This window comes from Kwoniella shivajii, chromosome 2, assembly GCF_035658355.1.
Source record: "Kwoniella shivajii chromosome 2, complete sequence".
NCBI lineage: Eukaryota > Fungi > Basidiomycota > Tremellomycetes > Tremellales > Cryptococcaceae > Kwoniella > Kwoniella shivajii.
In genome coordinates this window covers 954750-970571 of record NC_085909.1, presented here as the reverse complement: position 1 = coordinate 970571, position 15822 = coordinate 954750, and the positions used below count along the sequence as shown (strand labels likewise).

The window sequence follows — 15822 nt, the reverse complement described above, 5'->3', positions numbered from 1 at the left end:
AATACTTGACCTCGACAAAAGTGCTCGAGCCGGAAGTGCCACGATCATTTTCAAACAAAGATGATCATTCCACCTCCTGCATCACCAGCGGAAAGCAGTATCTATCGTTTGAAAAGAGGTACGAAGCTTTCTGTGAGTATATTTATGTATCCACTCGCTTCGACCCTCCATCGGTATGGAATGGGAGTTTATCATTTGACTGACTTGCGGTGTATACGAACGACTAAGCAGGACATCCCTCCTATACCACCTAATCCACCCGTACCCGATCTGTCGTCTTTGAATGGTCCGTTCCAATTAGCGGAATACCTTTCGTTGAAAATCAAACATTGTCCCCATGATGTCAAAGGTCTGGTCGAGGTGCCGGTCGGAGATAAAAGTCTAGGAGGAAAAGCTCCTGATAAAGATGTGGTATGTGTTATACGTTTTGCATCCAACGAGAATCCAAGATCTTTTTTATAGGTTGAAATCAAAGCTAATGACGGTTTCGTTTAATTCGCACAATCAGTGGATATATGAACATCTTCGGTGAGCTATACTACTTCCTTTACACCCCACTCAAGGCAGATGATGAGGAAATTCAAAAGCTGACATCCGATCTCACGGCACATATAGTCGAATACCAATCGATTTGACCACGCTTATCAATCATCTATTACCAATATGTAATCAAACCACTTGCCCAGAAATGAAAGCTCATGAATGGCTGTACCTTTGTTCTGCTCATGGTGGAGGAGCAGAAAGTTGTTCTGCGATAGATTATATCTTACATACGTGAGTGAGAACGCAATCAAAGATATTCGCGAAGTAGGGTTACAGCTTAAAATCGTCTTTTCAACTTTGCATAGACTTGATTCAACGACAGCTTTATTGAATTCATCACAAAACTTTCCTTCTAGGTAAGTTTGTTGATTCGCTACTACTCTGTCTTCTGGTGGTGTTTCATCCACCCTGTAATGACATGATTCGAATCAAAAACTAAATACAACCTGTTTTCTCCCGTTTTTTTGATTAGGATGCAAATACCACAATCTTCAGTATCACATTTCCCCTCATTGTTTCGACGTTTATCGCGAATCTTCTCACACGCATATTTCCATCATCGAGAAGCCTTTTCGCTGGCAGAAGGAGAAACTAGCTTGTATGCTAGGTTCGTTGGGTTATGTGAAAAATATGAATTGGTTGGAAATTCATTATTGCCTATTCCCAGAGATGTGATTAATGAATTTACAAATTCACAAACAGATCAAGATCAAGAGATAGAACGAGAACAAGATGGAATCAAGGGAACGAACGAAGATGATGAAGATGCTGAGGTGGAAGAGGATGAAGAAGAAGAGGATGATGATGATGATGATGATGATGAGGATGAGGATGGTAATGGGGATAGAGAGAAAAATGCGGATAAAGATGCAAGTGATTCAAGAGGTAGAAAAGAAGAAAACGTTTCAAACGAAAAAAGAACGCAATCTTTAGATCGTTCATTACCTCCTTCAAGTACGACGTCAACGTCCAGCTCCAGTTCCGGTTCAATACCTCAACCTCCTGGATTAAACAGGAATGCAACCCTTAAACCTGATTCGAGCGGTGCGAGTTCGATAAAAGGTGGAAATGGAACGAACATAGGAAGAGGAACTTTGGGAAGAGGTAAACAACCTAGAGCTACGATGCACTGGGGTGGAAGCGGCGATGCACCCCCTCTTCCATCACATCTACCTGAAAATACCTCAGATTCAGTTTCAAAAGAAGATACTTCGCCTCTTACCTCATCTGGCTCTGGATCAGATAACGGACCAGTGAAAGGAAGAGATAGATCAGAAAGTATAGAAAGTGCAATACATCTTCCATCAGCCATTGAACCTCCCGAAGAATTAAAAGAGGAAAACATAGTGGCTGCAATCCCTGATATACTTGAACCTGAACAAAACCTCAAGAACGAAGGCGAAAGCGAAAGAGAATCGAAAGATTCAGGAGATCCTGAAGAAGGAGAAGAAGGAGAAGAAGAGGAAGAACTTGTGGGCAAAGATGAAATTGAATTGTTAGAAGAAAAAGGTGAATTACCTATTGAATCTAATGTTTCACCTTTATCACCTTCGTCTTCCTTTTCTTCGACCAATACCACGCCCCAGGAGCCTGCGGGACATCAGGAAGGGGAAGACGAACCTGGAAACGGAGATGAGAACGATGAATTAGAAGAAGTTATTCTTGATAATAACAAACCTACTTCCGATGTAAAAGAAGAAACGGGTCCTATAATACCAACGCCAACAATCATTCAAGCAGAAGACAATAAGCCGAATTCGACGCCTTCGAAAATCAAGAATAAGAATAAATCATCACCGATCCTCTCAGGTTCACCCGCTACGGCTGCACCATCACCTGTAAGGGGTAAAGGTAAACTTGCTCCCGCGGAAGTATCGAGTCCGGCCAATAAATCGCCTTTCAAGGACTCTCAACCAAACAAAGAAAAAGAGAAAGAGAATGAGAAAGAGAATGAGAAGGGAGATGAGAAAAGCGGAGCCAAAGATGAAAGTAAATAAGGTACACTGATACAGGTTAAATGATTCGTCGGATCTGTGGCGTAATCATGACTGGTTTGCGATCAACAGGTATTAAGCATATTCTTTGTTCTAAGATGTGTCAGACTGGTCTTTATGTGTATATGATTTAGATCATTAGCGTTCATGTATCTTCTTGAGCATACCCGTGGCTCGATTGCGACCTTGTGTGAGGCAGAAAGACCTTTGACCAGTGAAATGATGAATCCTATATCATGTACATGTACAGTAAACATTGAATTGTCAAAGTAGACAAGCACACACATCATGAAGGTGATACAACAATGCATTACAGGTTTCATTTCATGATTTGATATATCTACCGTACAATGGTCCATAGGTTTGGGAAAGGATTTGATTTTGCTAAAACAACCATTTGTTTTTCGTGCGATATGTAACCTTTCATATAACCCTATAATGGATCGAGGTGAAAAACACATCAATCAGTTTTAAACGGGTGGTATGCGTAAGGAAGACGTAAAAGAATGACATGTATGACTTACTCGATATATCATGTTTGCGACCATACATTCCACTTCATCCGAGTCGACATCTACGCCATGAATCTTCAGTGCGCTTTGAAAGGTTGTTATCGGTATTCTAGATGATTTATCACTTGCTATCCATCTTAAATTTCCACGTATCTCTGATATCAGCAAGGGAATCCCGTACGCCACGAGATGATCGGTCACTATCGAAGATGTAACATGATGGTGAATCAGATTGGACTTACGCCTTTTTGAATAACATCCTCAAACCACCTTCTCTAGCTCGTTCCATAACTAAATAAGTACTCATTCCTACTAGTCTCTGTTGAGCCCAATCTAACCTTTCATCGTATTCTCTCACATCTCCAGATTTGATCGAGTTTATAAACGGTGTGAATAGTTCTTCTAATCGAGGGTGGAGGGAAAGCAATCTCGGTGAAGGTAGGGAATCACGAAGCAGGTGAAGAGGTATTAGATATGTTAGGATGAGTCTGAACAGTTGAGTCAGCTTGATTTGAATTTATTACTGACGGACGTTAAGGGAGCTAGTAATTTTTGGAACAAGGATGAGGATGAAAGGCGCAAATAAGAGACACACTCACTCTTGGTTCCGCTTAGCATCCGCTGGACAATTCAAGAAAGCCCATTCTAATTCTTCTCCAGCCTGAACACAAACACGGTCTATCAGTCTCATGTGTTTTTGTTGTCAGCATTATATCAAGCTTACCTTCTTGTCTTCCCCATTCAGGAACGCTAACATGCCAATATAGAAATGCCATGTCACCTGCACACAGTGATCAGCTGAAGATCTCAAGTAGAGATTCGCCATACGAATTCCGGCTGATTAGAGATACTCACTTGATCGTTCAATGGCGCTTCGTCAATGGGTGGTGTCTTAGGATCTGAAGTTACTGCTCTAATGATATTTTTGCATAAATTGGGTTTTCCGACCTACCAAAAATAATCTGTCGGCTTGGACCTTATCTTGTCAAATGGAAACTTGGAAGGACAGCTGTGCAGTCTGTAGAGTGGAAATACCTACTTTGAAATAACACTTCAGACTCAAACAAGCAATATGGTAAACACCATTCCGTCTTGATTCTACACCCTTGAATGTTCTATTGGACTACATTTAGCGGGTTTCCTCTTCGGGAATGGAGCGATTGGATATTCATGCTTAAAAGAAGAGATTTGAGATAACGTACCTGTCCGTTGCGCACATTGAAAAGGCTTTACTGACTGTTCTAGTACATTCTTCCAAAGAAGGCATCTTACCTGTATTTGAATATGTTCCTTGGTCTGCCTGTACAACGTTGTTTGTCGATATAAGCTAAAGAACTTGTACTGATACCACTTGATCAGCACCGAAGTAGCTTACTTGTTCAGCTAAATCTCTTAGATCCTGTAAAAGGATATACAAGACAGGTAATACCCATGCTGATTGATCTTGAAACCATCTGTAGAATAAGCTCAATAGCGCGCTTTGATGTGTATACCTATGGTCATGGTGTTCCCAATATCTGGTCAGCCAGGAATAAATAAATCCACGGAAGAAAATGAGAAGGTAAAATGGATTTTCGACTTACGCTTCTGTATAATCCCTTTTAATGTAAAGGGCATATACACATGCACAATGTCTGATAGCTATTCCGTCCCATGGTTCAGGTAGAGAATGTCCGGGATTATTCAGACGTCTTTCCTATGATAGCAATTCGCACCCTGTATCAGCTGGATGTCTCTCGAAGCTAGCGCCAAGACAGATAATTGGCTATGGGTCACACAGGAGTTCGCATGGATTGAGAGAGGTGCGGCTTACGTCTATGACGCCGACAGTATCTGCTAGACCTCTTGATGTCTTGTTATGACATGTCAACAACCTGACGAGTGATGTAGGATCTTCGAATCTTAAAGGGTCAGAGAACGAGTTGACGTATTGTTGAAGCTTCATAGTCAGTCGTGTTATAGCTTTCGTTCCGTGATTCTGCTCCTCGAGTTGCAAGGACCACTTTAAGGTGATATCGGAGCCGTAAGCTTGGGGATGTGATGCAACTGAAGATTGTCGAATCTCATTCGAAAACAGCAATACTCTGGAAATCTAATCAACATAGAAAGGATAGGTTCATTCCACCGAGGTTTATCCGACACCAGGTCAATCAAATCAGCCCTGTTTATTCAAGTTGCCCACTTTATAACCTTCATTATCATTTTCTCGGATCCGAGTGATGGCAAAGTTTTAATGGAAATTATTGTCAATTGTAAAATAAAGTCATCGAGAACATCTCATCTACATTGAATATATAGTATCATCATCAGCATCATCATCATTACTATTGGCTGAGTCTTATTCGATCGTCAACAGAAACAGTTCTTCTCAATCCAGATCAGAACATCACGTCTGATCTCACATCCTAGTCACAGAAACAGACTAACAAGAAAGTTAGAAAAGCAAAAGCTTATTGGTTTATCATGGCTGTCAGTGAGTAACCTCTTTTCTTACTTTCTGTTTTATCGTATACAATACTGAAAATACCGTTCGCTCGATCAGGAACCCAATTTGAGAATTCCACAGATATTGGAGTATTCTCCAAACTTACCAATGCGTGAGTATCACTATCCTCTCTCGCTCTTGTCTCCTTTCATCACTAATGTACCACGACCTCATTCGTTTCTTAGCTACTGTCTTACAGCCTTGGCATCATCAACGAATTTCTATTCCGTCTTTGAATCAGAATTAGCAGATGTCATCCCAATCGTTCATACTACCATCGGAGGCACCAGAATCGTCGGTAGATTGACAGCTGGTAACAGACATGGATTATTAGTACCTTCCACAACGACAGATCAAGAATTACAACATCTCAGAAACGCTTTACCTCCCTCTGTAGCTATTCAAAGGATCGAAGAAAGGTTATCTGCTCTAGGAAACGTTATAGCCTGTAACGATTACGTAGCTTTGGTTCATCCTGATATAGATAGAGAAACCGAAGAAATCATCGCGGATACTTTAAAAGTTGAGGTCTTCAGACAAACCGTTGCCAATAATGTTTTGGTTGGAAGTTATTGTGCTTTATCGAATCAAGTGAGTTGTCACTCAATCTTGCTCGTTATGTTTCTCATCTGATTGTTGGGGACGCGAAATTCGCTGACTGACGTTCCCTTTTTTTTTTTCGTTAATGTTAGGGAGGTCTCGTTCACCCTAAAACATCTAGATCAGAATTAGATGAATTATCATCATTGCTTCAAGTACCTCTAGTCGCAGGAACAGTCAATCGAGGATCAGAAGTTATCGGTGCAGGTTTAGTAGTCAACGATTGGTGTGCATTCACCGGATTGGACACTACCGCTACTGAAATCAGTGTCATCGAAGCGACTTTCCGTGAGTCTGAGTTAAACTTCCTACCGACCATCACTACCCTTGCTGATGCTCCGTCAATCAATGAATTTAGGTCTCCAAGGTCAGACTTCTGCTGCTGTGATTGGAGAGATGCGTGACTCTTTGATAGACCATTATGTATGAAAGCTTTAAACTCAATAATAAGATAGAATACGAAACTAGAAAGAAAAAAGATTCAATTATCTGACAGAGTGAAGTGGCCGGTGAGGTGGGAAGGGATGATTCATTTAAATTAGTTAGATTTTCTCTTACATACCATGATTTTTCGTATCATCGGTCTAATACGACTAGATTTCTTTCTTTGTAAAACAAATAAAGACCTCTAAATCTGCACATTCAGGATGCATCGTAGATAAGTCTTGCCTTGAGTCACAAATTCCCTCTCAGGACACACTGCAAAAATCTGTTCGCTTCTTCGTCATGCCAGTCTTGCGATTCATATTACACAAATAGAATGGAAAGTTGTGTTACCCATCTCTAGACCTTCCTCATCCTTTACTATTGCAACGAAAATCCGTTAAAATAATCACCTTGAGTTCGTCAGCATTCAGCATCACCGATACTGGAGTGTTCGAGCAGGCACAAGACGTCCATTGTAGTTTGCACATCGTATACATATTCATTACATATTCAACCGCAAAGTCAAGCCTGAATCATATTAACTTCTGACGTTATCTACCTTTCCCCTCCATCCGATCTATATTTATACAATCAAACATACTCGCCAAAAAAGCGGGATACCTAGTAGAAAGGAAAGAACAAAAAAAAACGAAAGTGTGACACTAAAGAAACTATATATATATGTACGAAAAGAGTGGTTCAACTGAAGAGATCGTGATGGAGATAATTTCGTGGAACAACAGAGTGAAAGATGTGAAGTTTGATAAGAATCTATGTTTTGAGTGATGATAAATGATGAGGGTTGATGATAGAGAATAGATGTTTAAGCTCTAGTTGGCATTGATGCGTGTCTAAGGAAACCACAAAGTGTTCCTAATGGGTTCTCTCTTGCTCCCAAAGCCGAAGATGCTCTTGATGTACATGATCCAGGTCCGACTTGAAGCTTCAGTCCACCCAATAACATTGATAGACAATCTTCATTGCTCTCTGTAGATTGAGCTGGGGTTGCTGTAGATATAGAGGATAGTTCAAAGTCGGCAGGGACCACTTTGAGTTTCGCTTGGCCAGTGACGACAGCTGCCAGTTTATCTGAATCGAGTTTCGATCCATTACCTTGGAAAGCGGAGAAGAATGAACTTGCCAGTTTCGTTGAGATATGAGTAGAAGCGGCTGCAGCAATTGCAGCTGCTGCAGGAGAGATTTGTTCTTCTTTGTCTTTGACTTCGACGAAGAATTTGGGTCGCATGTCGCCTGTGAGGTTGGCTTTGTCCGCTGCTGCTTCTCTAGCGAGTCGGGACCACATTTGCATTCGATAAGAATCCATTGAGCGTAGTGAGAATGGTGTTTCCTCCGACCAGGATGCAAATGTTCGGGACGTGTCAGATCCATTGCCAAGACCGGCAAGTGCGGGTCCTCGAGGAGTTGGGGTCTCTTCGTTGAGATGAGGGTTCATGTTGACACGAGGTAGGTCGGCGAAGGAGCGCAGAGGTGCAGGCGTAGAAGCGGATGGAGAGGAAGAAGGTAGGACAAGATCGGGAGTGAACATTGTGTGACAGATGGTCGATCCGCCTCCGAACATGTTGTCGTTTCCTCCCCAAGAACCCTTGAGAGAAGAAGGCAGATCCTTTCGAGGATTGTATGCGTTGAATGACGAATTGGTTCGGCGTATAGTGTTGGGACCCGGACCGGCAGTAGCGTTGATTGGGGGGGAAGCGAGAGCCGGTGACATCGCCAAAGCATTCATCATAGCAGGAGAAACGCTTGTTTTGTTGGCAGTTTCCGGATGCAGGATACTCATTGTGCTAGCTTTCAAGGCAGCTAATTCGCGTCTGGAGATATGGGAGTCAGTCACGAGTTCATATTCCATAGGAATTGGATCACCCACTTCAAATCCTGGTTTTCCGATCGGAAATTCACCAACTCTGATCTCATTTCATCGATGACACTATCTCGGTCCTGGATGTGACATTCGAGTGTTCCAATATAGTCCTTTCTTCTTGTTCTGAACGCCCGAGCACTAAGCTTGTTTCGTAATTGCCTCTTTTCTTTGGAGGAAAGTTTCTTGTATTCCTCAGGGGAAGGTCTCCACGATTCATCATCGTCGATATCCTCATCATCATTTCGGACGACTGATGACATTCCACCACCTTTCTTACCGCCTTTTCCTTTACCGGCAGAAAAGATGGTGTTGAGTGGGACGAGTCGATCGATCTTAGAATCAATGTCACCAACAACGGAGCTGGAGACTGAATCTTGTCGAGCAGATCGACTGGTGCCAGCAGAATCCATTTCGTGATCCTCGATGGACCGAAGAGGTTCGTCGGAGTCAGCGGGCGTGGAAGTATTTGACTGTTTTACTGGAGAGGGCTGGGAAGGAGCGGCAGGCGCCTGAGTCGGCAATGTAACTGGTGGATTGTTGGAGAAGATCATTGATGGTTGAACAGTTTCGGGAGCAACAGGAGCGGGAGCAATCTCAGGGGTAGGAACAGGAAGATCGATACCATATGTCTGCTGGTAGTTGAGGAGGTTGAACATGAGCTGCTGAAGAGCATTTTGTTGATCGGCTGGTAGACCAGCGAAGGTATCGACAGTGTTTGTGCTCTCTTGTTGAAGGAGAGGTTGGGGGACTGGCATTGGCCTAGATTGGGTTATTGGTGATTGCGAATTGGATGTTGAGGGGAAAATAAATTCGACCGGTTCTTGCTTGACTTGTACGACTTCTTGTTGAACTGAAGCTGATTTAGGCTCGGTACCAAATGAGAAGTCGAGTGGGAACTCCATACTAGCATCACCTCCGAACAAGTCAAATTCGGTAGGGTTGAATGCGATTGGTTCTTCGCCAGAAGGGAAAGAAAGTGGCGAAGGTGTATAATTGGGCGAGGCAGTAATGGGTGAATGAGAATGAGACTGCGTGGGAGTAGTAGCACTGATCAGCTCATCGATCAAACACCAATCGATTGAATGGATGAGCGGGTTTGAAGAAAAACTTACGCTGGTTTCACCGGAAGATTCGAATTCTTCGAAGTTGAAAAGAGACTCAAAGTTGTCCATTCCTTTGTTTTGAAGGAGATTATTGGTCATGTCGATATCGTCGTTGTTGGTAGAAGCGGTGAGAGTGGGTGAGAAAAGAATCGAAGACATGTTGTCTGATTATGGTGATTGTAGATGATGAGGAAGACAAGTGGATATAAAGTTGTTCCAACTACGAATGAAATGTATGAGTATCGATTCAAATGAAATGGGTAAAGCACTACAATCGTAAGACGACGAAAGGATGAAAGGAAGAATATGCAAATACGAGTGAAATGATGATACGATCCGATAAACACAGCCACGAGATACAGCGATCCTTTCAATTGATAGGATGAGAGAAGATGAGGAAGGGTCGTGTTTTGTATGAGGGTGTTTGAACACAAACGGGATAAATGGGTCTGTGTGACACAGGGTATATATCTCACAAGGAAAGGAGAGAGTGACTTTGAATTGCGTGGACAAGTTTCTTCAGGAGTTATGAAATCGATAGGACTGACCTTTTCGCCCGTTGATTGATAGATGCACTTGTTCTCAAGAATCTCCTTGAACTCTCAATTGCGTGATTCCGCGTTGCTGGAGTGAATGGAGTTGTTATTGCCACTATCTCTTCCACGATGTTCTGGTAGCGTTGATGACTTGGCGATATCTTTAGTGAAAAAGACTTTCTTGCTTGGATTGATGGATGGATATTTATCGATGGTACGATGATGTTATGTATGTATGATGAGAAAACAGGAAAAGGTGTAAAGCCATGAGACTGTAAAAAGGTGCATGAAGGTAAAGTCGAGATTTCAATCGGATCATTATAAGATCTCGCAAACTCCCATACAAAAATCTGAATTACCTAAACAAACCGATTTCCATGCCCGAAGGCCGTGTAACCACCCCATGCCCGTGTTTAGGTGTGAAGTCATCGCACATTATTATTATATTTCATATAGAATCCACTAGCAATCTTTTCTGTCTTTCAGAACTTCCACTTGCATGCATCATACGAGATATATACGTAGATACACATATCAGATTATCGACTCCGGCCCAGAATCCTTTACGTGAATAGAACCTCTCCGTCTCTGAGATTCACATGGGGAGTGGGATGCATGCATGCATGAAAGCAGAATCAGATATAACATTTTTCGGACCTGTACGGAGTTGTGAACTTGAGACACACTGCTAATTATAAGGGGGAATCATTTGCCACTTTTATCGGCAAGAACGCTTTGTAATCGATGGTAGGAACTTTTTTGATTTTCTGGCCGAAAGGTTGACGAAAGCGAAGTTTGTACCATCGGCGCGGAGGGTACTCAGTTTTGAAAAAAAGGTGGGGGGAAAGAATAAATAAAACAAGAGACGTGGAATGTTGGACTTTGACCGAGGTATTTACGTAAAGTGGGAGTCATCGGAGCCCGGAGTGACGTATGATAACGGAGGGTGAGTTGATGAATCGGTGCATGCCCGAAATAACGAGAGAAGCTGAAAGAGAAAGGAAGTATCGGGATCGCTCCAAATGGTTGAAACGAGTTGTAACTAAGAGGTGAATCTATTTCGCACAAACGACATATCAGACGTGAGAACGACGGTATTTTCTAGACTAGACTTACCTTACTTCAATTGAAACGGTGGTATAAATCGATCATACCCCTTTTGGTTGAGGTCGATCTTGGATTTGTGCCCCAGATTCCGCTTCGGGTTCAATGTAGTCGACAGCGGTAGACTCTCGTGAATAAGAATCATCGGAATTGGCAACGATAGCCATCTTGATATTTGGATCTTTGATATCTTTCTTGATCATCTCTTCGACCCTTTTCCATCCTTCAGTGCCCACAGTCACAATGTAGTAAACTCCCTCGTGAAGTGCAAAGTGATCAACATCTCCACTCAAAATGGTACATTTTGGAAGGTGCGTGGGAGTATTGGGCTTGCCAGACAAATCGGACATCTTGCTCTGTGATTTTTGCGTTGCTGTACGAGTAGCTGCTGGTGAACACGAATCGACCTTTCCAAGTGTGACGTTGATACTTATGGTATATATATACATGTTAATGAGATTGACTAGGCTCTCTTGATAACCGACAGCTTTACTCGACTCTCCATGGCGGGTGATCGGATATAACCAGGCCTTATAATAAGACATACATAAGACATAAATAAGAAAGTTGACGGTAGACCACGAATATGATACCTAAGCGAGATTCTGGAGAATCTCAAATATATATAATGGAAGAAATTTTATTTGATCAATCCCTTCCTCAGTCCTGCAACTTCTTAGCAACATGACACACTCAGTGAGTGATGTTTATTGTACGACTCAAACTTAGTAACACCCCACTGACACGATTTGAAATACAGTAATCTACCTCAAGACAAATGTCTTTGCTTTCCTCTTCTCCCAATCGCCCCAGATCAGAAAGCCCCAATACGCCCTCCAGCAGTTTCATGACCAACAGAGCTGGAGTCCCAATGAAAAGAGAAAAATGTCAGGTCCTCACTATAACAGACTTGCTAGATGAAACCATCCTTGAGATCATGTCAAACTTGTCGAGTGATCATTCGTCCCTCTTCCTTTGTTGCTTGACTTCCAAGATCCTGCACTGTACAGCTTCTTCTGTGCTTTGGAGGGATATTCGTTTAAGCCCTTGGGTTGTCTATGCCCTTGGTATGTCTATGTGGATGAAGTAAAACGCTTGGATAAAAGGAGAAGAGTTCATCTCGCCTCACTCCGTCTTCCGGATCTCCAAAACATTTGGATCTTGATCTCAACGAGAAACTTTGTACTCTCAATGGTGACATTCGATACAGTATGCATTGTCCATGTTCAATCAATTCGTCAAAGTCCTTTATTTCATTTCTCCGTGTCAAGTCTATCGTTAGAAGCAATATGTATTATATGATTGTTATGATTACAACGGGTATATGTGTCCGATAGGTATATCAGTCCCAAATGGTATCTCGCCTTTCTTTCTTCTCTACATTCTCTTCCGTTCTTTCTCTGATCAATCCTTGAGCACTCGTCGCGATTTCCGCCGAAGACAATAATAATCGTTCATCCCAATCGTCAAAATCCAAACCTAGACTTTCGAATTTGAGACTTCTCAATTGCATTTCCCTTGTCAAGCTTGAAAATTCAGCTGTCATGATCACGCCTGAACCTTGCTGATTTATGGGTGGAGCTGGAATCTCATTCTTGATATGGGTCCTATCTGAAGAAATCTTTTTGGCGTGGTATGGAGTCTGTTGATTCCTTCTGGAAGAAGAATGTAATCTCTTCAACAAAGCTTCCGGTGATGCGAATCTATTTTTATTTTGCTGAATTGGTTTGGTTGGTGTTGTTTTCACGTGTATGTTCTCTTCTTCTTTTATCTCCAAATCCATTTCGGTGATCAGTGGAGCTTCAACTAGCACAGTATCACTGTCTAATGAATCTATTTCAATTTTATCGTGTTCCGAAGACTCGCCGGCAGTCCTTGAAGATGTTGGTTTTGGAGTAGATTCTCCTTGATCCGCATCATCATTCTCTTCGGGAAAAAGGTCTGCACTTTCATCTAAGGGAGTAGCTATTTCATACTCTGATTCAGTCTCACTACCTCTTCTTTCTATGACTTTGTCCAAAACCATACTTTCCCTTTTAGTCCCTGATCCTGACGGATATCCATTAGGGGGACTTTGGAAACCCATCGCTAATGGACCTAGAATGACAGCTTCCACTGATCTTCTTAAGCCTTTACTCGGAACGACAACCACATTGGATGTTTTCCCAGGAGCAGAAGATAAGAATTCTTGCAAGGACAAAGATGGATCTCTTCTTGTTCTAGGTGAAACGTGCATCAATTTAGCATGAATTAATTCCTGTTCATCTTCTTCAACTTCGTCGTCATCTCTTCGTGAATCGTCCAGATCATCTATATCGACGGTAGAGATAGATGAAAGGGAGATCGATATAGGAGAACTTGATCTTGGTCTTGGTGGAACTTCAAATGCTGGAAGTAAAGGTTGAGGTTCTTCTGTGAACAGAGGTGATATCTCTTTTTCTGGTCGAGTGGGGTTCTCTGTGTCGGCAAGTGAAGCGAGTGATTGAATGCCTTCTGATGAATCGCTTCTTTTTGGTAATCCGGTTGAAGGGATGATCTCGGGTCGAATTTGTTTCTCCAAGTCTACGGTTTTGGATTTCCTTGGACTTATAGGTAAAGCAGATTCCATGACTTTACTTTTTTGTTTCTTGTAGATATCAGGTAAATCAGGTACCATTGGTACGGGTGATCCTGAAGATGACTTATCCATCGTGGCAGGAACAGGAGTGGAGTTGGACTTCTTCTTGAATGCTTGAGACATGTTTGATAAGGAGAATCTTTTACTCAAGCCTCTAGGTTGATTAGGGGTAGGGGCAGGAGTAGCCACATTCGAAGTTGTGGATGTAGAAGCAGTTGAGATATCACTCCCACCAGTTGCGAGTGCTGGTGTGGACGGTGAAATTGCCGATTCATTATGTTTGGGAACTTTGATATCGATCTTCAATGAAGGTTTTGATCTTGCCCTCTGAAGGATGTTTCTTCCCTTTGATGGTTTATCTTTGCCGTCTTTGTGTGATACATTCTCGTCTAGCGATTGCCTTTCTGGCGGTGCAATCGATGGGAGTGTGGGTATCGGTGGGGTCGTAATTACTGCTTCGGCTGGTGTGGAAGAACTGAAGAAAAACATCTTGAGTGATTTCTGTTTTCGGATAGGTGGACGAGACGGTAAAGCGGGTAATGGGGGTACTTCGCTCTTCAGTGATGTCGAGGATGAGAATGCTGCCGAGAGGGATAGGGCTCTTGACCTACGACTTGCTTTCGAGCTTGAAGCTACATTATTTGATTTCACTGGTACAACAGATGTAGCGGCGGAATCTGACTGGATGGTAGGCACGAGATCAGAAGTTGTGTCTGTTATGATCTCTGCCGAGTCATTGTTTGAAGGAACCGGTAAAGGTTTTGGCAGTTCATCTATATCCATATCCGTAGGAGAAGCTGTGAGCTCCAAAGTACCTTCCAGTATAGCTTCTTGAGCTACTTGCTCGAAAAGTGGTTCATCTATCTTTGGCGTTTCTTCAACTCTCATCCTTTTATTGGCAGCGATTTCCTCTTGACTTTCAAGACTTCTCATCATTAGTGAAGGAGGAGAAGTAGGTGGACTACCAATGATATCCATACCACTTAATCTTCTTCTTCTATCTTCATTCACTTGTTCTCTCTTTTTAGGCATCACAACTGAATTTCCTACATTCTTAGTCCAGCCCGTTGATGTTCTCGAGAATTTAGGTGGGGGCAAGACGAATCCGTCTGCCATCCCTGCCCACTGAGGTGAATTGGAATATATACTCAAAGGTCTTTTGGTAGGTGAAGTAGGTGGTGAACTCGGTCCTGTACTGTATCGTCTGGGTGGGGAAGTCGGTGGAGAAGAAGGTGGAGATAAGAATGGATGTGGTAATACTGGAGGAGGCGTTGGTGGTCTTGTCATGTGTGGTGGTGGATAAAGCATTATAGGTTCACTTTGTTCTATAAAAATAAAAATCCAATGGAATACCAACGATAAGTCAGTGAGAATCATGTTTCAACGGTGAGTTAAAAGTAGCACCATGATCAATCGGGACTCACCTTCTTCCGGTGGGACTAATCTTACTCTGGGTAAAGTTTTGACTCTTTCCCATTCTAATTCATCTTCCATTCCAAAACCATGTTTTACACTTGTTGATGGGCCCATACTAATTCCCATCCCAATCATGAACGGCACGCCGACTTGTTGTTTTTTAACTTGACCTCTTTCGTTGACGCTCGAAATTACAGATCTCATCGGTATAGGGTGTTGTACACTCGAAGCTGATGCTGAAGTGTTCCCTTCAGTCGAAGATAAAGAAGAGGAAGAAGAAGAAGATGACCCTGAGTTGGGTTGTTGATAAGGTGAAGTTGAAGTACGACGTAATCGAGATAAAAATGATTTTTTCACTGGTGAACAAGGTGGTGAATGAGTTCGCTTTAATGGTGACGATGAAGATGATATTGGTATTGATATTGATATTGATTCAGTTTCCATTTTGTCCAGAAATGAAATCACAAAAATCTAATTGTGTGATAGGTTTATTGATATGTCGTTTGGGTTTGGGTTTGTTGATTGTGATTTTGATATTGATATAATAGTGTAGATCCAAAGGTATCTCGTATCACCCGGTTTTGATCTCAAGTCCGGTTCCTTATAC

The 15822-nt window shown here is 42.3% G+C and overlaps 6 protein-coding genes across 6 annotated transcripts; 2 read left to right on the top strand and 4 right to left on the bottom strand.

Annotated features, from left to right (window-relative positions):
* Positions 1-60: 60 nt before the first annotated feature.
* Positions 61-2540, top strand: IL334_001713 (uncharacterized protein; the record flags this gene model as incomplete). Its single annotated transcript, XM_062933468.1, has 6 exons — positions 61-132; positions 232-411; positions 509-528; positions 616-774; positions 849-899; positions 1016-2540. 6 exons carry the CDS (start codon positions 61-63, stop codon positions 2538-2540), a joined length of 2007 nt encoding a protein of 668 aa, XP_062789519.1.
* Positions 2541-2877: 337 nt separating this feature from the next.
* IL334_001712 (uncharacterized protein) lies at positions 2878-4994 on the bottom strand (the record flags this gene model as incomplete). Its single annotated transcript, XM_062933467.1, has 11 exons — positions 2878-2970; positions 3062-3185; positions 3292-3537; positions 3649-3710; positions 3774-3830; positions 3905-3997; positions 4089-4164; positions 4252-4349; positions 4425-4542; positions 4633-4745; positions 4863-4994. The coding sequence occupies 11 exons, from the start codon at positions 4992-4994 to the stop codon at positions 2878-2880; spliced, it is 1212 nt and encodes a 403-aa protein (XP_062789518.1).
* Positions 4995-5512: 518 nt separating this feature from the next.
* On the top strand, positions 5513-6563 carry IL334_001711 (eukaryotic translation initiation factor 6; the record flags this gene model as incomplete). The annotated part of the gene is made up of 5 exons (XM_062933466.1): positions 5513-5522; positions 5592-5646; positions 5720-6125; positions 6227-6422; positions 6493-6563. The coding sequence occupies 5 exons, from the start codon at positions 5513-5515 to the stop codon at positions 6561-6563; spliced, it is 738 nt and encodes a 245-aa protein (XP_062789517.1).
* An 820-nt stretch (positions 6564-7383) lies between these two features.
* IL334_001710 (uncharacterized protein) lies at positions 7384-9701 on the bottom strand (the record flags this gene model as incomplete). The annotated part of the gene is made up of 3 exons (XM_062933465.1): positions 7384-8389; positions 8446-9467; positions 9552-9701. 3 exons carry the CDS (start codon positions 9699-9701, stop codon positions 7384-7386), a joined length of 2178 nt encoding a protein of 725 aa, XP_062789516.1.
* Positions 9702-11226: 1525 nt separating this feature from the next.
* On the bottom strand, positions 11227-11532 carry IL334_001709 (uncharacterized protein; the record flags this gene model as incomplete). Its single annotated transcript, XM_062933464.1, has 1 exon — positions 11227-11532. One exon carries the CDS (start codon positions 11530-11532, stop codon positions 11227-11229), a length of 306 nt encoding a protein of 101 aa, XP_062789515.1.
* Positions 11533-12524: 992 nt separating this feature from the next.
* On the bottom strand, positions 12525-15659 carry IL334_001708 (uncharacterized protein; the record flags this gene model as incomplete). Its single annotated transcript, XM_062933463.1, has 2 exons — positions 12525-15124; positions 15224-15659. 2 exons carry the CDS (start codon positions 15657-15659, stop codon positions 12525-12527), a joined length of 3036 nt encoding a protein of 1011 aa, XP_062789514.1.
* Between the last annotated feature and the right edge of the window lie 163 nt (positions 15660-15822).